Source organism: Hylobates moloch, unplaced genomic scaffold (assembly GCF_009828535.3).
Source record: "Hylobates moloch isolate HMO894 unplaced genomic scaffold, HMol_V3 SCAFFOLD_11, whole genome shotgun sequence".
Lineage (NCBI taxonomy): Eukaryota > Metazoa > Chordata > Mammalia > Primates > Hylobatidae > Hylobates > Hylobates moloch.
The window spans coordinates 60870143-60893002 of record NW_026652286.1 but is presented as its reverse complement, the minus strand read 5'-3'; the positions used below and the strand labels follow the sequence as shown (position 1 = coordinate 60893002).

The window sequence follows — 22860 nt, the reverse complement described above, 5'->3', positions numbered from 1 at the left end:
TTTAACATATGCAAATCAATAAATGTGATTTACCACATCAAGAGAAGTTAACAAAAACCACGTGATCATCTCAATAGATGCAGAAAAAGCCTTCCATAAAATTCAATATCCCTTCATGTTAAAAACTGAACAAGTTAGGCAACAAAGGAACATACATCAAAATAATAAGAGCCATCTATGACAAATCCACAGCCAACATCATACTGAACAGGCAAAAGCTGGAAGCATTCCTTCTGAGAATTGGAACAAGACAAGAATATTCACTCTCTTCATTTGTATTCAATGTAGTACTGGAAGTCCTAGCCAGAGCAATCAGGCAAGAGACAGAAATAAAGGGCATCCAAATAGGAAGAGAGGAAGTCAAGCTACTTTTTGCAGACGATATGAATCTATACCAAGAAAACCCCATAGATTGCACCAGAAGGCTTCTAGAACTGATAAACAACTTCAGTAAAGTTTCAGGATACAAAATCAATGTACAAATATCAGTAGAATTTTTATAAACCAATAACGTCCAAGCTCAGAGCAAAATCAAGAACACAATCTCATTTACAATAGCCAAAAATAATAATAAGGAATAACTAGGAATACAATTTACCAAGGAAGTGAAAAATCTCTGTAAGAATTACAGAACACGGCCGGGCGTGGTGGCTCACGCCTGTAATCCCAGCACTTTGGGAGGCCAAGGCGGGCGGATCACGAGGTCAGGAGATCGAGACCATCCTGGCTAACACGGTGAAACACCATCTCTACTACAAATACAAAAAATTAGCCAGGCGAGGTGGCAGGCACCTGTAGTCCCAGCTACGCAGGAGGCTGAGGCAGGAGAATGGTGTGAACCCTGGGGGGCAGAGCCTGCAGTGAGCCGAGATTACACCACTGCACTCCAGCCTGGGTGAAAGAGCGAGACTCCGTCTCAAAAAAAAAAAAAAAAAAAAAAAAAAAGAATTACAGAACACTGCTGAAAGAAATCAGAGATGACACAAACAAATGGAAAAACATTCTATGCCCATGGTTAGGAAGAATCAATATTGTTAAAATGGCCATACCACTCAAAGTAATTTACAGATACATTGCTATTTCTACCAAACTACCAATTTCATTTGTCACAGAATTAGAAATGTGTATCCTAAAATTTAGATAGAACCAAAAAGATCTCAAATCAAGCAAAAAGAACAAAGCCAGAGGCATCACACTACCCAACTTCAAACTATACTACAAGGCTACAGCATCCCAAACAGCATGGTACTGGTAGAAAAACAAACACATAGGCCAGTGAAACAGAATATAGAACCCAGAAACAAAGCCACACATTTACACTCAACTGAGCTTCAACAAAGTCAGTAATAACAAACAATGGGGAAAAGACTTCCTATCCAATAAATGGTGCTGGGATCACTGGCTAGCTGTATGCAGACGATTGAAATTGGACTCCTACTATTCACTATATGCAAAAATTAACTCAAGATGGATTAAAGACTTAAATGTAAGACCTAAAACTATAAAAACCCTAGAAGAAATCCTAAGAAATACCATTCTGAACATTAGCCTTAGCAAATAATTTATGACTAAATTCCCCAATGCAATTGCAACAAAAACAAAAATTGATGCATAGAACCTAATTAAGCAAAGGGCTTCTGCACAGCAAGGGAAACTATCAGCAGAGTAAACAGACAACCTACAGAATTGGGGAGAATATTTATAAACTATGTATCCAACAAAGGTCTAATATCCAGAATGTGTAAAGAACTTAACCAAATCAGCAGGCAAAAAACAACCCCATTTAAAATGGGCAAATAATATGAACAGACATGAATCCCACTACTGAGTATATACCCAAGGGAAAAGCACTCATTCTACGAAAAAGACACATCCCTTATATGTTCATCACAGTGCTGTTCACAATAGCAAATACATGTAATCAACCAAGATGCCCATCAGTGGTGGACTGGATAAAGAATATGTGGTACATATACACCATGAAATACTACACAGCCGTAAGAGAGAATAAAATCATGTCCTTTGCTGCAACATGGATCAAGCTCAAAGCCATTATCCTGAATGAACTAATGCAGGAATAGAAAACCAAAAACTACATGTTCTCATTTATAAGTGGGAGCTAAACATTGAATACACATGGACATAAATATGGAAATAACAGACACTGGAGACTGCTTGAAGAGGAAGGGTGGTAGGGAGCTATGGTTTGGAAGGCTACCTATCAGGAACTATGGTCACTACCTTGGTGACAGGATCATTTATACACCAATCCTCAGCAACACAATTTACCCATGTAACAAACCTGCACATATACCCCTGAACCTAAATAAAAGTAAGAGGAAGAAAATGGTTAGGACTAGTACTAGTGTAGGATTAGGGAGAAAAAGTAAAATAGAAGAGTAGTCTAGAGAAGACAGTTTGTTAATTTAATTCATTCACCAAATATTTACTGGTGGCCAACTGTGTGCCACAAATTGTTCTACGCACTGAATAGAAAACAAAAAAGAAAATATCCGGGCTGGGCGCGGTGGCTCACACCTGTAATCCCAGCACTTTGGGAGGCCAAGGCAGGCCAATCACGAGGTCAGGAGATCAAGAGCATCCTAGCTAACACGATGAAACCCGGTCTCTACTAAAAATACAAAAAAATTTAGCCGGGCGTTGTGGCGGGCGCCTGTAGTCCCAGCTACTTGGGAGGCTGAGGCAGGAAAACAGTGTGAACCCGGGAGGCAGAGCTTGCATTGAGCCAAGATTGCGCCACTGCACTCCAGCCTGGACCACAAAGAGAGACTCCATCTCAAAAAAAAATCCCTGTTTTCATAGAGCTTATATTTTAGTGAGTGGTGTTTAAGACAGCCAATAAGCAAGATAATAAGATAAATTTATAAAATAGGTTAGGTGTTGGTAAGGTGAAAATAATGTCACAAAAGAAGATAGGGAGTGTTGGTGGGGGGAGGTAGAGATGCAATTTAGACAGGATATCCAGAGAAGGTCTCACAGAGAGGATGATGCCTGAGTAAAGTCATAAATTGGGAAGGAAAAATTCTCTGCAACTTGTGAAGCAAGCTCACTATGCACTGGTTACCAGCTTGTGTGACAGAACATACTCATATGCAAGTTATGGGAAATGGATTTATTACTTACAGATAGGCAGCAAAAAACATCAGAAGCCTAGGACTCATTGTGAGCTGCTCCCCCAAGGCTCAGAAAGCTGCCTAGGGTGGATGGAGTCTCAATTGCCTGTAACCCACTTGCATAGCAGATAAGGGACCCTGGAAAGCAGCCTGCCCTGGGTGTTATATCCCGGGGTCACATGACTTACTGTGCTAAATCATTGAAGGACATGCTGTTCTGGTGAGACTAAAACAGAGCCTAGGCTCTTCTAGCCAGTCTGTCTCTATCTCAGTAAATTACATTATCAGACCATCATACAGTTACTGCTGAAAACTACAAGCAAGAAAGGGAGAAAAACCTGGTCAGTCCAAGGCCATTTGGAGAACTTTCCTGCACAAATCTTGTGGGTAGAGCATTCTAGGTAGAAGACACAGCAATTACAAGGGCTCAGAGGCAGGGGCATGCCTAGCATGTTTGAAGATGTGGGAGAAGGTCAGTGTGTCTAGGGCGGAATAATTTACGAGAAGAGTATTAAGAGATTGAGTCAAAGGAATAAGGGGTGAAATACCATGAGGCAGGCTCCTGTGTGTCTTCGAAGGCCATTGCAAGGACTTTGGCTTTTACTTTTAGTAATGAGAAAAAAGTCACTGGGAAGTTTGATCAGAGGATTGTCATGATCTGACTTCTAGTTAAGGGACTTATTATGGCTATTGTGCTAAAAACAGGCTGGAGTGCAGGGAAGATGGGCAAAAGGAGAAAGTAGGAAACCAGTTAGAAGACTATTGCTATAATCTAGACAAGAGAGGATATATACTGAGTCTGGTAGAAGTAGATTAGTGCTAAGTAGTCTAATTCCAGATAAATTTTGAAGATAAATCAAATAAGAGTTGTGAAGGTATGAAGGAAAAAGAGGAGTCAAAAGTGATTCAAAAGTGTTTGACTTGGCAACTAGAATAATGGAATTTCCAGCAGTGTGAGGTAAAATGTGGAAATATGAATCCAGTCTGTATGGGGAAGGAAATTGTAAGATTTTCCTAGAGTGTAGCCTGGGTCTATTGGTCTAGTCCTGAGATGGAAGCAGGATTTCCCATCTTATATTATGTCAGAATGAACTATGCCAGTTTCTCTAGGGAGACTCTACAGGGGAAATTTAAGGTGTCAGTATTTGGGCCAGCAATCAAGATGGAGATGATAGGCCTCTACAATTTTGGAAGCCATAAAGCAACATACTATCTTTGGAGAGTTGTTGTAGTTTGTTATTGTTGAAAAAAAAAAAAAAAAACACACCTTTCTTAAAGAAAACATTTCTTCCAAAATGATAAGCTCTGGGTTTACCTCAGCTCTTTCTTTCACCTTTTTTTTTTTTTTTTTTTTTTTTTACCACACTCTTCCTATATGTCTGAACCCTATTCATTCTACAATCACCAGGCCTGGAAATAGATTTCACTTCCTAGACACCTTTGCCATAATCATGGCCTCTACCACAGGCAGGAACATTTTCTTCTGTCATTGGAATCACTGAATTCCCTCTTGAGTTTCCCTGACAGCCCTACTCCTACAGCTCTTTAAACCTTTCTCCACAATGTAGCCAGTTTGGTCTTTCTAAAATAGAAATCTGATCATGTCCCTCCCTAGCTTCAACACTTCAATTGATCTCAAAGCTCTTATCATAAAATGCAGTAATCTTTTTTGTTTGTTTGTTTGTTTTGAGACTGACTGACTTTCCCTCTTGTTGCCCAGGCTGGAGTGTAATGGCGCCATCTCGGCTCACTGCAACCTGCACCTCCCAGATTCAAGCGATTCTCCTGTCTTAGCCTCCTGAGTAGCTGGGATTAGAGGCACGTGCCACCACACCCAGCTAATTTTGCGTTTTTAGTAGAGACAGGGTTTCACCATGTTGGCCAGGCTGTTCTTGAACTCTTGATCTCAGGTGATCCACTCGCCTCAGCCTCCTAAAGTGTTGGGATTACAGGTGTGAGCCACCGTGCCTAGGCAAAATGCAGCAATCTTAACATGGTTTAAGCATCTCTGCCTTCCTCTACCATTTCAGCTCTCTCCTTTCTCCTACCTCCTACTCTCTGTGCTGGTCATTGATTTCCTTAAAGTCTCCCAGACATAGCATGCTCTATCTTACCTGTTATTCTTCAAAAATGCTTGGACCACTCTTTCTGCCCCTTCATCCGATTGATACTTAGCCTAATGCTCAGCTTCAGAGAGCTTCCGGGTCTGATTCACTATTCAGTCCTGTCTCAGCACTTATCAAAACACATTATAATTGCCTGCTTAGATAGATGCTCATCTGCCCTTAGACACTAAGTAAATGAGAGCACCAAAAAGGTGTATTATCACAGCTGATACTAATGAAATGAATCTGTCCTTAAGATACATTTTATGGTACAGAAATACAGTTCTATCCTGCATTCATACTTAGAAGGATCTTGCTACTGTTGGTGATTCAGAACTTTTTTCAGAGTTTTGGAAGAAAAACCTGAATACAGAAGATAACTATCAGGCCCACTAAGTCAGTACTGTTTTTCAGTGTTACCCGTGGTTCTAACTCTGATAAAATTGCTCTAGTGCATTCTCTAATTACAGGTAACCCATTATTCAGTACCCAGGAATGTCGCGAGAGTAGATTTGTATCTCAAAGCTACGCTTAATTTGTTTCCCAACAGGTTCTCTGACTCTGAAAACACATCATGTTCAGGATTCCAAAATGGGATTTGTGATCAACGCCATCTATTCGATGGCCTATGGGCTCCACAACATGCAGATGTCCCTCTGCCCAGGCTATGCAGGACTCTGTGATGCCATGAAGCCAATTGATGGACGGAAACTTTTGGAGTCCCTGATGAAAACCAATTTTACTGGGGTTTCTGGAGATACGATCCTATTCGATGAGAATGGAGACTCCCCAGGAAGGTATTGTTACAATTCTCCTCTAGACAGTAGAGACTGAACAACAGCCAACTCTTGATCCTGAAACGTCTCTTTCTCTCCTTTGTGGTTAATCTAGGTTTCCTGGTAATGCTTCCCCTTCCCTGACATCCCAAATGAGCAAAGATAGAGAGAAGAAGCCCCATTTCCTGTGGCCAGGAAAAAAGCATTTGTGCTGATGTCCAAAATGTGCTTTGGGAATCATCACATTTCAGAGACCTAAACTAAGAGGCAGGAACCGCACATGATCATAGATAAATAAAAACCATCTCTGTGGTTTCTCTGTACATGCTTGTCATGTTATTCCCTGTATTCGGATATTTTCTTGTGTAATTGAACTATTCTGAAATAGGAACAATTTGATTTCTGGTAATCCAGAAATAGGGCTGAGGTTCGGTTCTGTTGTTTGCTGTACCTACAGCAAGTGAGTTACAAGTCATATTTTATTTTATTATTCTCCAGCTGGATCACTTTCTTCCTTGTTAAGGACTAAATTGTTTTTTTTTCTCTGAAATTTTACCTTTTATTATTTGTAGAGGAACTTGAGGAACATCAACTCATAAGTATAGGTCAGTCCCCAGAGAAATCACTAAGTACTCAGAACTTACCAGAATTCACATTTATCTTCTACTCCAAATTCTTAAATGACTCTACACAGTCATTTAAGACTTATAGACACTTTTAATCTATAAGGAATAATGCCATCGAAATGATATTTTGAGTTGTAGCAGGGCTGAGTCTTCACTCAGCCTTGTATCAAAACAATAGGGTCCTTTGGTCTCTCAGTGCCCTTCTAGCAGTAGCTCATACTTAACAACTGTGCTTGGAAAACTGTCTATACACTCTGTTTGTGGTTGACCCTGCAAAGAGGTTTCATGAATCCTCAACAATTCACACCACACGTGCCCACACATTCTGTCAGAAACCTTGGTTTATCACACTTCTACATTCTAAGATGAGCTAGAGCTTATCTCAAATGCAGCTATTACTATTTCACATGCCAGACTTATAAGTGATAGCTAGTTTCAGGTCATACAGCCAAGTGAAATCCTAGGTTTTTTTTTTTTTTTTCTATTCCAGAGACTTGAAGAATATTGCTATAACTAGGCTGTTTGCCAAAATAAGCTGACTTTTCACATGTTGTTTTCTACTTTTTGGCTCTTCCGTATATCCATGAAGGAAAAAATACAAGCATTTTCTCAGGGCCAAACAAAACTTCACAGTTGTAAATCTTTTAAGGGCAGGCTGACCAATGAGCTCAGTCTTTAGGCTTAGGTCAAGGCCTAGGCTCAGATATCTGCACATGAATTTATTATTCCCATGTGCATCTCTAGAGTTCTGACATCAGCTTAGGACTTGCTGATAGAATCTGATGACTGTAGCTCCACCAATTCAAGAGTTTTTATGTCAGGTACCCAAACCATTCCACAAACCAGGGAGGGAGGAGATGCCTCAGAAGGTCCAGCTCTATTCCAATGGGAAACCTTGATGGATCTGGCAGAACATTGCTGCCTTATTCATAATCATCCAAATATGTTGTAAGGGGTTCTTAATCTTTTTTTGGAACAATCACCCCTTCAAGACTCAGACAAAATGTATAGAAATTCTTTCAAGAACAACATACTTAAAATTTTGCAAACAATTTCTGGGAATTCAGGATTGTTTTGAGTCTATCCTTGCACCACTGGGTTTGAGTATAACATTAACCCATGAATAAATTATCAGAGTTGGCCTCTAAGGGCATGAAGCAGACTCAGGAAAAGGTGATTTACCACCTTTTGTTTCTCCAAATAATCCAGTTACATTTACAAAAAAAAAAATTATAACTAGCATATATTGAGTTATATAGTGTTCTGAGTCAAACACTAAGTCAAGTGCTCTACTTTTTAATCCTATGAGGTAAGTAATGTTACCATTCTTTTTTCCAGCTAAAGAAAACCAAGGCTTATTCAATGACTTGCCCAAAAACACAGTCTAGTAAATGATAGAGTCAAAATTTTAACTCTGTCTCCTGGGCTTCAACTTCTAACCTTCTACAACAGCCTGCCAATTAATCAACCAGGATCAAAATTTTAAAGACACTATATTCTGAGAAAATTTATTTGCAGACATTAGGTTGTTATTTTTGTGGAGTAAAAGCGTTCTGACAGATCAAAGGCATTCCCCGCTGAGTGAGAAAGCAAAGGATCCTAGGGTGATTAAGGAATCCTCTACAATTCCAGAGTTAAAAGTGGAGGATCCTAAACAGAGGAAGCTGAGAGAGATGGCAACTCACCCTGGCACACACTTGCAGACTGTTAGAATGTACGTTTTAATCATTGTTTTTAAATCTCTCATCTGATTAGTCTACTATCAGTACCCAATGCTCTAATGAAAACCATGGTGCCAGGTGTTACAGAATCCAGAATTTTTGAATTTACAAAAGCCTAAACAATCATGTAATGCCCCTAACATAAATGTAACAGCACTCCCTAATAAACACATTAATATTTCTGCAGCAAAACATATGAATATTCACATTAATTGTGATAAACAAGACTATAAATAGCCTCATGTTAGTTCCAGTCACGTTTCATCCCTAGATAAAGTTCAGGTAATGTCATGTTTCACTGCCAAGTGAGTTACAAAAAAAAAAAAAAAACAAAACAATTTTCAGAGTTCTAAAGATTTCACAATTACAGATAAGAAATATGGACCTTTACTATTTTACCATTAACAGACTAGTTCACCAGTCATCAAACTATGATCTGCAGACCACATGGAGTCTGCTGCTTGTTTTTATAAGAAAGGTTTTTTGGAACCCAGTCACATTCATTTATTTAGGTGCTATAGCTGCTTGTACACAACAATGGCAGAGGTGAGTAGAAACCATCTCAAAGCCTAAAATATTTACCATACATCCCCTCACAGCAAAAGTTTACTAATCTCTGGTTTAGGGACTCCATTGAGAATTAAAGTTTAAGATGCGTGGCTGCTGCCTGGAATTGACCATAGTAGGCAGAGGAAACATGGACACCTAGTGTTAGACTGAGTACAACCAATTAATTAAGGCAAAAAACTAAAACATTACATTGTGGGGTTTGTAAGTATATGGGTGCAAAATATTTGAAAACAATGGCAAAAATGAAAAAGAATTTGAAATTGCACAAGGCCAAATTTCTTATATTTTACATTAAGTGACTCAATGTTAAGTAGAATAAAAATGCATATTGTAATCTCTTGAGCAACCACAAAAATTTTAATACAAAGAGGAGTATTTAAAAGCCAATAGATAAGAACGAACAAAAGAGAGAGAAAGAGAACGAGAGAAAGACAGAAAGAAAGAAAAAAAGAAAAGAAATGAAAAGAAAAGAGAAAAGAAAAGAAAAGAAAGGCCCAAAATAGGACAGGAAAGAAAGAACAGAGGAGCACAAACAGATGCGGTAAATAGAAAATATAAGGCTAGAATAGTAGAAATGGCAGATAACTACTTTGTGTGCACGTGGATTCTTGATATATGTCTCTGCTCATAGACACAGATGTTCTGCTTCAATGTCCAGATTTTCCTGGTAAAAAACCTGTGTCATAGAAAGAAAGAGACATGCCCAAGGTTGCATAGTCAATTAAATAACAAGGCAAGGACATATGCAAATCTCAGGCACAATCATCAAGTAAAAATTTACCTTCTTTTTTTTCTTATATTACATTTGAAATGGTTCAATGTATTAATGTATTAATATATAGTATAAAATCAATATATAGTATATAATCAATGTATTAATATATAGTATAAAAGTGTTCCATTATTAGGTGCCATTCACGTTTTTGGTCTAACTCTGTGATCTCTCATTACTCTGTGATTATCCAACCCCAAAGGCACAGATCATTGTAATTGCTTTGTTGTATGGACCAGGGCTTGGGAGTATCTATTATGTCAACCCACAGATAATTTAACACACATTTAAGAATTTTTAACAAAAGCACCTTAGCATTGGAATTATAGATTGAAAGAGCCTTAGGACCCACATAAATGCAATACTCTGCAGTCTTCTCCAAATGATTTTTCACTTACTCTAACAACAACCCTGTTTCAGCCCCTTGAATAAATCCCTCATTATCATCTGAAGACAATCTTCTCTAATTTTCAGAGTTCTAGCCATTTAGAAAGTTCCTTATTTCCGTTCAATTGAAACCTGACTTTCTCTAGTTTACCTTAAATGCTTTGATAGAACTTTTTGTTGTAGTTATTGTAACATAGTTTGTTTATTTTGATTTTGAGCAATATATAAAATTTATTTTTAAAATTATTTAGAATATTCTGGGTTTAAATTGTGGCTGGTTAGGGAAGAGCAGACATGAGGAGGTAGAGAGTAAGGGGAAGGAAGGGACAGGTATTAAAGAAGATAAATTACACATACAAACACACTGTGCTGAGAAAAACATTTCAGAAGCAGAGAAATATAGAAACCAAGAGGTACAATGAGAAAGAAAGGCCGGGGGAGGGTGAGGGGAGGGGGAGGCGGAGGGGGAGGAGGAAGGGGAAGGGGTGGGGGAGAGGGAGAAAGAGAGGGAGAGAGAGAGGGAGAAGGAGCAGGAGGAAGGAGGAGGAGGAGGAAGAAGAAGGAGGAAGGAGGAGGAGGAGGATTGAGGAAAAAGAGAAGGAGGAAGAGATAAATGGGAGGAAGGTGATGGGAAGGAGAAAAAAGAAACTGGGCTGGAGATTTATATTAAAGTGTCTTGTGATTGGAATGACACACTAATCTTTGCTTCTGACACTGAATATGTGCAAGTTGGATCTTTATTAAAGCCATCAAAAACAAAGAGCACACTGAATTACTGTTTTTTTGTTTTGTTTTGTTTTGAGACAGAGTCTCGCTCTGTCGACCAGGCTGGAGTGCAGTGGTGCGATCTAGGCTCACAACAAGCTCCGCCTCCCGGGTTCATGCCGTTCTCCTGCCTCAGCCTCCCAAGTAGCTGGGACTACAGGCGCCTGCCACGACGCCCGGCTAATTTGCTGTATTTTTAGAAGAGACGGGGTTTCACCATGTTAGCCAGAATGGTCTCCATCTCCTGACCTCATGATCTGCCCACCTCAGCCTCCCAAAGTGCTGGGATTACAGGAGTGAGCCACCGCGCCTGGCCTCCTGTTATTTTTTTGGAAAACAAAATACAATCTTCTAGATTGAATCATGGCTAAAGATTGCAAGAAGCCATTATGTCTTTTGATTCTTAACTAAAAGTTACGTAAGGGTATGTTTTAAACATTCACTTCATTTTCCTTTTGACGGAGAATAAAAGCTATATTCTATCTCTGAAAATTAAAAGGGCTCATACCAATTCACAAGTGAAGGAGAGAATATTCTTTTGTGGAGACATATTATCTATTTCTTTTTTTAGTGTACTAAAAAAAGATTTTTAAAGCAATGCTCTATTTTCACAGCTTAAGCCGTGAGTGATAATATCTCTTTGTGTTTGCCTTGTATTAAGAAACAATGACCAGAAATCTAAAGGCTAATTTCAAAGGGAGGGTTCATTGTCTCTAATGTAATTATAACAAGTTTATTGAGTTCAACTAAAATTCAGGTTTAACTTTCCTTAAAACAAGTTCCCTGTCAAATGTGATTTTCCAATCTATAGAGTTTTCATGTTTATTTTTCAAAAACTGGATCCCTTTACTTTTTACCATTTGTCATACATAAAACAAAGAGGCATGGATATAGAGATAAAAGCTTTACAATATAAATTGGTTCAAATTTTTACAATATTTAAGCAAGGAAAATATGATCTCTTAGCTCTACCCAGGATTTGGAGCAGTACCCAGGATTTGGAGCAGTCTAATAAGGAAGAAGGAACTGCAGACTTGAAATCTAAAGGCTTGGTTTAGGTCCTAGCTCTGATGCTTACATACTCTGTAATCTGTACTAATTAACCTCACTGAGCTTCAGTCCATTATCTGTAAAATTAACAATGTGAACTAAACTTTTCAGACTTAAGAATTGCTAGAAACAGAGTTGACAGCTCATTTTTGAGTAAGGAATGACACCCACATATTTCTTCAAACTATCAGCAGCAAAGAAACAAGTCTGACACTGACATTTCTCTTTCTCCCATCCTAGAATCTTCAAAGGTTATTTGCTCATAGAAAGTCACCCTTTGAATACTTAAAGCTCATATATTTGAAGTAGCCAATGACATAACACGTGAGTTCTTTTTACCTCAGTCTCTGTGCTCTAATATCTCAACCCATTGCATGCACAGAGGCCACAGGATAATTGTGACCTAGAGGGAAGGAAAGTATCCTATAAATTGGTATTTTTAATTTAGAAGTAGAATTTAGACAGTTACACCAAATTGTTACTGACTGCAGGAAAATCCTCAAGTTACTGAACAACCAACAAAACAAGAATGAGGTAATATTCTGAAGAAAAAAAAAATACAGTAAAAAATGTGACTGGGAGTGAAAACAGAATGGCATCATTTTATAACATAGGTTTCAATAGATTGATGCCAGTTTTGTTCCCAGTATCTCTGTACAGAACATTGGTTTGTGTATAGTAATCTCATCACTTGAATCCAAAAGCGAGAACATCTTCCATTCATATCAATTTCCAGATAGCCACACATGCTGAGCATAGGAGGTTGGAGGAGGCATTTATATGTCTATCTGTCAGTACTGTAAGTCCTGAGGGGATAAACAGTATAAAATACTATTTGAACACAGTGTGTACCTGAGACATACCTGTAGAAACTGAGATAGTGGTGATATTGCTTATCCAATATCCTCAAATTGGAAAATTATTTCAGAGATTCTTCTCTAGAAAGGAGCTTACTTATAAGAAAAGGCTTGTAAGTAAGCACATTGATTTTCTCTTTTTACATTTCTATCCACATACTCAAAAAACAATAGCTAGCAAAGGCTGAGAACTCACAAGGAACTACTCTCTTCCAGGATTGTTACATTGCATGAGGTGCTTCAGAAGCTATTTTCAAATTTTTTAAACGTCACTCTCAAAATTTTCTTTGTACAATGAATTTAGCCATTGATAATGGGCAAAGTAAGAAAGGTAAAATGAGGCCCTCTTTAAATTACCCCTATATCCCCTAAAGCTGAAAATAAGATGAAAGATTTACCAAATTTCTCACTTGATTAGTAAATGTAAGTTTTATCATTTTGCTTGAATACAGACAAAAACCTTTCTATCTTTTGTAGAAGCCTAACAGTAATACTTGTTTAAACTTCTTGAAGTTATTTCGAAACTGTCTTTCATCCTGCTGAGGTCAAGTCACCTTCTCCCATAGGATTGCTTTCTATTTCAGGTGTAAGCTTGAAAGTATAAAAATGGTCTCTGCAGAGAAAGTGAAATAGACAGACTTTTTTTTGTTATTCTAAGTGTACTGTCATGGAAAATTCCAGTGTTACTTATATGACAGTAGACACATTTTTGGGAATAAAATATATTGCCTTTTCAAAGCTGAATATTTACATCTCAAGCTGCATAATTATCATATTCTTATTCCTAAGGTATGAAATAATGAATTTCAAGGAAATGGGAAAAGATTACTTTGATTATATCAATGTTGGAAGTTGGGACAATGGAGAATTAAAAATGGATGATGATGAAGTATGGTCCAAGAAAACCAACATCATCAGATCCGTGTGCAGCGAACCATGTGAGAAAGGCCAGATCAAGGTAAAATGGAAACTATGTTTCTTTCATTTTTGTTGTAAATTCAACAGTGTTAATTATCATTGGCTATTTTAAAAAATTTTAGACACTTATTTTACTTTTTATATTGTAAGCTTCTAATGTCAGAAATTCTCATTCATTCCTCGTGAAATCCCATGTGCAACTCACAATAGTCTTATTAGTTGGTTTGATTGAACCAGTTGATGAGTCATGTTTGCCCACACCGTTTCTGCTCATACAAGCCTTTAAAGACATGAATTCCTGGGAATAAAGTTTACAGTTAGAAAAGACACTAATTCTAATTTATTTAATAAATATTCATCAAATGTTTATTAATATAATAATATTGATTAGGCCAAAATAAGTAAGACACGCTTTATTGTCAGAAGACTTACAGTCTATGTGAGAAAATATCATGGACACAGATAAACAATATCATGTAAAATGTGATGATTTCGTTAAGAAAAGAAGAGGGCTATATAAGTTTGTACAAAAGGGATAGAGATATTTCTACTGAATAAAATGTCAAACATTGGACCATAGAAAATGAGTATGATTTCAGGGAGAGAACATTTACATAGAAAGCACAGTAAAAGAAAAGGGACAAAAGTGGTCAATTGAAGACTGTCCAGCAACAAGTGAATAATCTAGAGTGCAATGCTCTAAATGGTTATTATAAAAGAGAAAGTTGAAATAAGTTGAACCCAGATTTGTGGAGAGTTTTGAACATCATACTAAATACATTGAACTTAATTTTCATTAAACTGGAGTCAGAGAATAATTTTGACCAAGATGCTGGCATAAGTTGAGCTGTGGTCAGGAAGACAAATAAATAGATTTATAAAACAAGAAAGAAGAGACAAGTTAGAAGGATGCTATGATAGTGGTAACAAGGCCTTGAATTAGGGAAGAAACAGAATGAAAAGGGGCCAGAAGACATATTTGGAGAAAACATTTGTAGATTCAATCCGGCTGACAACCAATTTGATGTCGAGTTGTGGAAGATAAAGAAGTCAGCATAATCAACTGAAATTCTAAGTGTTAGTAACTAAAAGATTGCATTTCCAGGAATAGAAAAATGGGGACGGCTTTAGAGAAAAGGCGATTGGTTAGTTTGGGGGCATGTTGGTTTTAAAATAGCCATCCAATGATTAAAAGCTTGGTCTAGAGCAATGAAAAATAAAGCTAAGAATACAGATTTAGGAATTGATTGAATAAAGTTGAAGCTATTAAAATAAATAAAATTGCAGAACCTAAAAGTGTAAATAAAAAATAAATACGGACCAAGAATATACCTTGGAGAATTTCTGCTTTCAAAGTATAAAAAAGGAAGAAAAGGTAGAGGCTGAGCAGGAACAGGTACAGAGAGAGAGACAACCAGAGAGCACACTGTCACATAAGATGGTAGTCAGTGGAGGAGAAAGGTCAAAGAAGAGGAACAATGAAGGAAAGGCATGAAAATTGAGGGTTCACCCTTCATCTGGGCCTGCCAGATTGAACAGAATGTGATGGCAGTTGAGTATCAAGATGAATGGATAAAGAAAATGTAGTATATCTACATAATAGAATACTATTCAAGCATAACAAAGAATGAAATCCTGTCATTCACAGCAACGTAGACAGAACTGGAGAACAGAATGTTAAGTGAAATAAGCCAAGGACAGAAAATTAAATATCACGTGTTCTCACTTATATGTGCAAGATAAAAAATGTTGATCTCACAGAAGTAAAAATTAGAACAGAGCATACTAGAGGGTAGGAAGGGAAGGAGGAAGAGAGGGATAGGGAGAGCTTTGTTAAAGGAAGCATAATCACAGCTAGATAGGAGGAATTAATTCTAGTGTTCTTTAGCACTGTAGGATGAATATAGTTAAAAGTAATCTATAGTTTCAAATAGCTAGAAGGATACTGAACATTCCTAACATGAAGAAATAATAAGTATTTGAGATGATGGCTATGCTAATTACCCTGATCTGATCGCTGTACATTATGTGTATCAAAATATCACTATGTAACCCATAAATATGTACAATTATTATGTGTCAATTGAAAAAATAAAGAGTAAAAGAAAAAGATGTATGTGATAAAAAAACATGTAAGGGATAATTTGGTAATTTGAGAACATTAAAAAATTACTCTTAGGCTAAAGAAGATGTGGCCACACTTACAGGAAATGAAAATTCAGTGAAGGAAGAGAAGACAAAGATATAATAAAAAGGGAGTGAGGGCAGCTATTGGTATGCAATGCCGTAGGGAAAAATGATATCAAAATAATTTATTTGCTAATCAAACAGTTCTTGAAGCACTACCATACCACATTTCAGGCAGTGTATTCCTAGAGCCATTGGACTTGGTGTTTTCAATCAACCTTACCTTCACTCTGTTTAGAAGACATTTCACATGCTTTTTCATCTGTGATTAAGACTGAAACTGAAATATTTTAATACTGATAGTAAGGCCCTCAAAGGGTAGGTCTGAAGATTTGGAAAGCATAAGACCAGAAAGAAGAAAGATAAGGTAAATGAAGATAAAAATAAATTCATTAATATCTGCTAAATGACAAAATATTAGATATCTGAAATTTTCTGTATGTCTTGTTATGGTATACTGCAAGAGCTGGTAAACTATGGCCCACAGACTAAATCTGACCTACTACCTGTCTTTGTAAATAAAGTTTTATTAAAATACAGCCAGGCTCATTTGTTTATATATTCTCCATGGCTACTTTCCTGCTATAGTGGCAGAGCAGGATAGCTGAGTTGCTGAGTTGCAATAGAGACTGTATGGCCCAAAGCCTAAATATTTACAATTTGGTCCTTTGTACAAAAAAATGTTTACTAACACTTGTTATATCAAGACAAAAGAGGTTTTCATCTTGGCCAATTATCTTGCAGTTAAACTCTTCATTGTGAGGGGTTTAAATTCATGTACAATTATTTACATACCCACCAAGAATATAAATATTCATAATTTCCAGTGCTTCCTGTAGAAAGATTACACAGTGTAAATTACCATATAATTTCTGTTTATTTTTGACCCTTCACAGCAATACATTTTGAAAATGTAACTTCTAGGGTCGGGCGGGGTGGCTCACGCCTGTAATCCCAGCACTTTGAGAGGCCGAGGCAGGCGGATCACAAGGTCAGGAGATCGAGACCATCCTGGCTAACATGGTAAAACCGCGCCTCTACTAAAAATACACAAAAAAATTAGCCAGGTGAGGTGGCAGGCACCTGTAGTCCCAGCTACTCCGGAGGCTGAGGCTGGAGAATGGCATGAACCCGGGAGGCGGAGCTTGCAGTGAGCCTAGATCATGCCACTGCACTCCAGCCCGGGCAACAGAGTGACACTCCGTCAAAAAGAAAGAAAGAAAGAGAGAAAGAGAAAAAGAGAGAGAGAGAAGGAGGGAGGGAGGGAAGAAGGGAGGGATGGAGGGAAGGAGGGAAGGAAGGAAGGAAGGGAAAATGTAACTTCCAAATGCAGAATTTATTTTTATTTTATTTTATTTTTTTGAGACAGAGTCTCGCTCTCTCTCCAGGCTGGAGTGCAGTGGCACAATCTCGGCTCACTGCAACCTCTGCCTCCCAGGTTCAAGTGATTCTCCTGCCTCGGCCTCCAGAGTAGGTGGGATTACAGGTGCGCGCCACCACACCTGGCTAATGTTTTTATATTTATAGTAGAGGCGGGTTTTCACCATGTTGGCCAGGATGGTCTCGATCTCCTGACCTCGTGATCCACCCACCTCAGCCTTCCAAAGTGCTAGGATTACAGGCATGAGCCACTGCACCCAGCCTATTGTCATATTTTTAATACTGGTTATTTTGTAATAATATTTGCTTAGTCCTTTTTTAAAAATCCCAAACTCCATTTTCCTAACCAGATATCATTTTTACTCTATTAAATATACAATTTACAAGATTTTCTTAATCTGATTTAAGGTTGTAACAGCAATTTCATTCATGATATCAACATCTCATGGCATTGTCCAGAGTTTGCAAACTTAGTTTCCATGAAAGGGTTTAGTCTAGTAAAGGTTCAGATATGTTATATATTGTTATTCATAAAGAAAACACAGCTGGGTGGGTGCAGTGGCTCATGAGTATAATTTCAACATTTTGGGAAGCTGAAGTGGGAGAATCCCTTGAGCTCAGGAGTTCAAGATCAGCCTAGGCAACTTAGTGAGACCCCATCTCTTCAAAAAAATAAGAAACAAAAATAACTGGGCATGGTGGCACACATCTGTAGTCCCAGCTATTCAGGAAGCTGGGGTGGGAGGCTCTCTTGGGCTGGGGAGGTCAAGGCTGCTGTGAGCCAAAATGGTGCCACTGCACTCCCAGCCTAAGCAACAATGCAAGACTCTGTCTCAAAAAATAAAATAAATAAAAAAGAAAGCACCACTACTTCCAGAATGTTAAATTGCCATGAAAGAGAACTGTCACTACCTCGTGTTCAAAATAAATGTAAACAGAACATAAAATATGAAAACATAAAACAATTTCTAAATGATCAGAGGAAAACATATTATCACTATTGATTCAAAAAGAGATTGTAATATTGGAATTCTTCTTGGAAAAGGGCATGAACTTATTTTAATAAACACCTGAAATTCACAAACCAATGAAAACTGAACCATAAGAAATCAAGGTATTTCTAGTGGGGGGAAATGCAGCTGCTTTTATTTGCTAATCCCTGCTAACGTCTGAAAGACACTCTTTCAGCTTTGCAATATGCCTGTTTGCATTACAAAATCTAATGATTGTTCAAGGATAGTTTTGCCAAGTGTGGTATACCTTGAAAATGAAATTCTTCGTTTCTATATATGGTCATTCATGTGCATATTATTAATGAAACATTATTAGAGTGTTCTACACTTTACAAATCACTGTGTTGTTTTATTTAATCCTAAGGAAATCCTATAAGGTAGATATTATTATCGTAAAAGCAATAGGTCCAGTTAAAAGAAATTGAGCATTAGCTGGAGGACTGCTCAAGGCTGCACAACTACTTAGTGGCTATAAATAAGACTAGAACCCTGGTGCTACTTGATTCCTAAGCTAGTACTCTTTCCCCTGCATCTTTCAAAATATCACGCAGTCTATCTTCCAATAAGACTCAATGTTTGTAAGCATGAGCATTTGAAGTCCAACATACATTGTTTGATCCCTCATTTACCCTAACATGCTATGTGAGCTAACTTTACCTTAGTTTTCTCCCCTAAGAAAATGAAAAAAAAAAAAAAAAAAAAAAACCAGCTACTTCATACCGAGCTGTTCTAATGTTTTAATGGGATAACCGTACGTGACAAGTACTAAAGAGCCTGGAAATAGTCGATATTATTAGGAAGAATACTTTAATCAGGTCTAAGGAGCAATTTTGCCTCACTTATTTAGTTACTTTAGGGAAAAGCTATTTCAGGCCCTTTTGCCATTATTTCCTGCTTGTATTGTTGTAGTTTTAAGAGTCAGTACAATAAATGTACAAAAATGTAAAAAACAGTTGTCAGCTTACAATTATATTTGGCTATAGGTATCTAGCTGATGTTATTATCAAAGGCCATTACTAGAGTAAGCATCTAAGACTAGAAATATAAAGTGTAATCATTACTGTGTCTGGTCATTGCTGAATATTAATCACAGTTTTAATTATTTAAAAGAACATTTAATGAATGCTGTCTATTCTGGAGAGGATTTTCATGCACCAATGGTGAGGAAGAAAAGGTACATCTATTTCGAAAGAATAACATCTGTGACTCTTTCAACTGTTAAATTATTTCAATTATTTTCCATTACCTTAAAAAAGTCAAATAGATTAAGAGGTATATAATAGTCTCAGTGACCTCATCTACCTTCAAACAAAACAAAGCTACCAAAATAGGAAAGAATAGGCTGAATTGTTGAATCAGATTTTTAGTAGAAAGAGATCAAGAGATCATCTCCAGGAAAATCTTAATCTTTTGCTTTGTTCTACCCAATACAAATTCCTAATTATTTTTATCAATATGGATAGGTTTTAGAAGATTAGGAAATATACAATGTTTTTTTGCTCACAATTATTCAACTAATGGAGGGAAGGAAGCTAAGGTAAATCCAGGGAGCAGAAGTTCTTAACTTAAGGAAAGGAGAAGCAGAGCAGATCCTGGGGTGAATTCAGTTATGTGTATGTACATATGAGCACAAGCACAGGTACTTAATTAAATACAAGTTTCCAAGGCTAATTATCCAAAGACTTGCACTTAATTTAATTCCTTATCCTGCCACCAGCTAACTTTATGATGTTGGACTTGTTTAAACTCAGCCTTACTTTCTTTAATTATAAATTAAGAATATTAAAAATTGTACTGCTTATCTGATAACACTTAAAATAATGTATGCAAAAGGCCTTTCTGCTTTGCAAAACAGCACACTGGAATATAGAATTGTTGGATTTTTATCTATGCAAAAAAAAAATCTAAATTTCAAATATTTGCCTTAGGTGATCCGAAAGGGAGAAGTCAGCTGTTGTTGGACCTGTACACCTTGTAAGGAGAATGAGTATGTCTTTGATGAGTACACATGCAAGGCATGCCAGCTGGGGTCTTGGCCCACTGATGATCTCACAGGTAATCTATCACAGTCTCACCACATATAAATTAACTGAAAAAAGACGCAGACTTGGGAGAGGGGGTCACATCCTCAAGCGTTACTCATCTTGGGTAGTCTTATTTATGGAACAAATAATTTCCTTGGGAACACAAGCTTCCCAAAGTCTGAGCTACTTATTCAAATCTTCAGATCTCTGGGAGAGATCTACCTATATGTTCGTCTTCACTCCAAAATTAGATCAGAATTCCTAGTTTGTCTACTGGGCATTCTTCCCTCATTCCCAGGACATTCCCAGAAGTTCCTAAATAGGGTCCCAGTTATGTGTGTCATTTTAGGTGAAGAGAAAGAAGTTTTAGCTAGTGAGGAAAATATGTCATGACATATCCAAGAACAAAAAGGTATCACCGAATTGGGCAGAATGTCATCTAAAGTTCTTTTCTTCTCTTGTTTTTATTAATTGAAATCAGGAGTCTCCAACTAATAAGTTTTTTAAGTATTGTTGGCACAGGGTAAGACTTGATTTTACTTGTTTATTTTTTTGTTTTGTTTTGTTTTGGCTTTTGCTTCTTTGTGCCAACAGATGTTAAATAATATGTCATCATGTTCTCCAGTCTATATTTCATAGTCTTTTCTAATTTTTATAATATATAAACAGAATATGATTCCTTTCATACTGCCTTCCAATTTTTCTTCCATAAACATTTATTAAATGCACTCATGTGCTTATTTGCCTACCACTAAAATAAAAATATAGAAATAAAATACTACCTCTATCTTAATGAAGTTCACAGATTAAAGGAGGCAAAAAAGTATGATTACAATATAAAAAGAGGACATAGATTTATAGACATGGGAGCATGAGGAGGGCACCCATGAACTGAGTATGCAAGAAAAAGAGGAAAAAAGCCTTGCAGGCAGAAAGCCCTCCATGTGGTATGTCAGGTTGTCTAGTGGTTTTAGAATTCAGATGGATTTAGCACAAAACTTCTAGAAGCTAGAAAATCATAAAGTCATCAATGTTAGACTCCATCCCTCCCAGGACAAATGATTTTATTCATAGTAGTTGTACTCACTTATTTCAAAAGTCTGGTTATTAAAAATTCCATGATCCTGGGTCTTTCAAGACAGCTCACTTTTTTTTGGTGATTGGTATGTATACAGAAGACTTTTCCTTTCTTAAAAAAAAAATCTGATTTAATAAAACATCCAAGTGCCTTTTGATTACATTTGAATCTTATTTTCGCCATTAGACTATGAGCTTTCTGATGCTCTTATTCATCCTGTTTTCCCCAGAGCTGACTCAGTGCTAAACACAAAGCCTTCAATAAATTTTGTTGAATAGATGATCTATAGTGTGCCTGTGTGCACACACACAGTAAGAATGCCAAAAAGAAAAAAAATACTATGATTGGTTTTCTTGAAGAAGGGTGAGGAGCAGTATTCCTATCTTTTCTTTATACTATTTATTTACATGTCTAATTTTAAACTGGATTATTGTGAAAATAAAAAACTGTCTTGCATCATCAACTAACTTGCATGGCTAAGCACCTTGTGAATGAATATACAGATATAACCTTTTGTCTCATGTTCTGTAAGACTATGATATTGAGAATGAACACACTCTTTCATTATTTCAACAGATAAATATTTTGTTATTACTGTTTTCATTATAATATTAGGTACTTGAGAAATTGAGGTGAAAAAACAGCAATGCTTCCTGTGTCACTTGTTCCCTATGTCCTAGTCCTTATACATCTTACCATCTTGTGGGGAAAGAGACATAAAACAACACATGCACGTGGCTAGTCAGCTCTTTGTTTGCTAATGGGCTATTTGTGTGCCTCACTGACAAATTGTATATGAAGTCAAAGAACAGGAATAAAAACATGGAAATATCAGAGAGGTCGTAATTTAAATTTGTGGTCATATAATTTCTCTCTGAAGCAGTAAAAATTAACTGAGACCTAATGATAAATATAAGTATTTAGCAAATAATAACTAAGAAGAGATTTCAGTCTGGGGTAACAGCACATGTGAATGTCTGCATATGGGTAAGTAGGTAGGAGAACAGTGTCAGAAGAGGTCAAAAAAGTAGCAGGGGCAAGAACCTATGCAGCCTAGGAGAACATGTTCAGGGTTTTAGTGTTTTATTATTAAGACAATGAGAAATCACTGCAGGGATTTTAGTATAAGAAAAAATACATGATTATAAATATATTTTTAAATATTATTCTGGTTACTGTTACCAAGAATAATTTGGAGAGGGATAGAAAGTGGAAACAGGAAGACAAGTTGGGTAGTTGCAGACAAGAACTCTTAATGTCTAAGTAGTGCATTGGAAGATTTGAGATATACTTTGGGGTAAAACCAACAAGACATACAGATGAATTGGATGCTGAAGGTGTTAAAGAAGTTGCCAAATTTTCTTTTTTGAAGGCTAAAATAGATTATTTCATAAAGATCAAAAGTTTAGTTATAGAAAATATCAGAGATGTCTTTGAGATTTTCAAGTGCTAATTGATTAATTTAACAAATTTAGGCCTTAGTTTGTGCCAGAAAAT

The 22860-nt window shown here is 37.0% G+C and overlaps 1 protein-coding gene across 4 annotated transcripts in view; it reads left to right on the top strand.

Moving 5' to 3' along the window:
- The window catches only part of GRM5 (glutamate metabotropic receptor 5), a 578520-nt gene that overhangs the window by 466880 nt on the left and 88780 nt on the right, over window positions 1–22860 (top strand). For all 4 annotated transcript variants that reach the window (XM_032167126.2, XM_032167124.2, XM_032167127.2 and 1 more), the window contains exons 5-7: window positions 5790–6036; window positions 13553–13721; window positions 20190–20316. In XM_032167126.2, the coding sequence (XP_032023017.1) occupies window positions 5790–6036; window positions 13553–13721; window positions 20190–20316 (543 nt within the window). The remainder of the gene's footprint in view (window positions 1–5789; window positions 6037–13552; window positions 13722–20189; window positions 20317–22860) is intronic.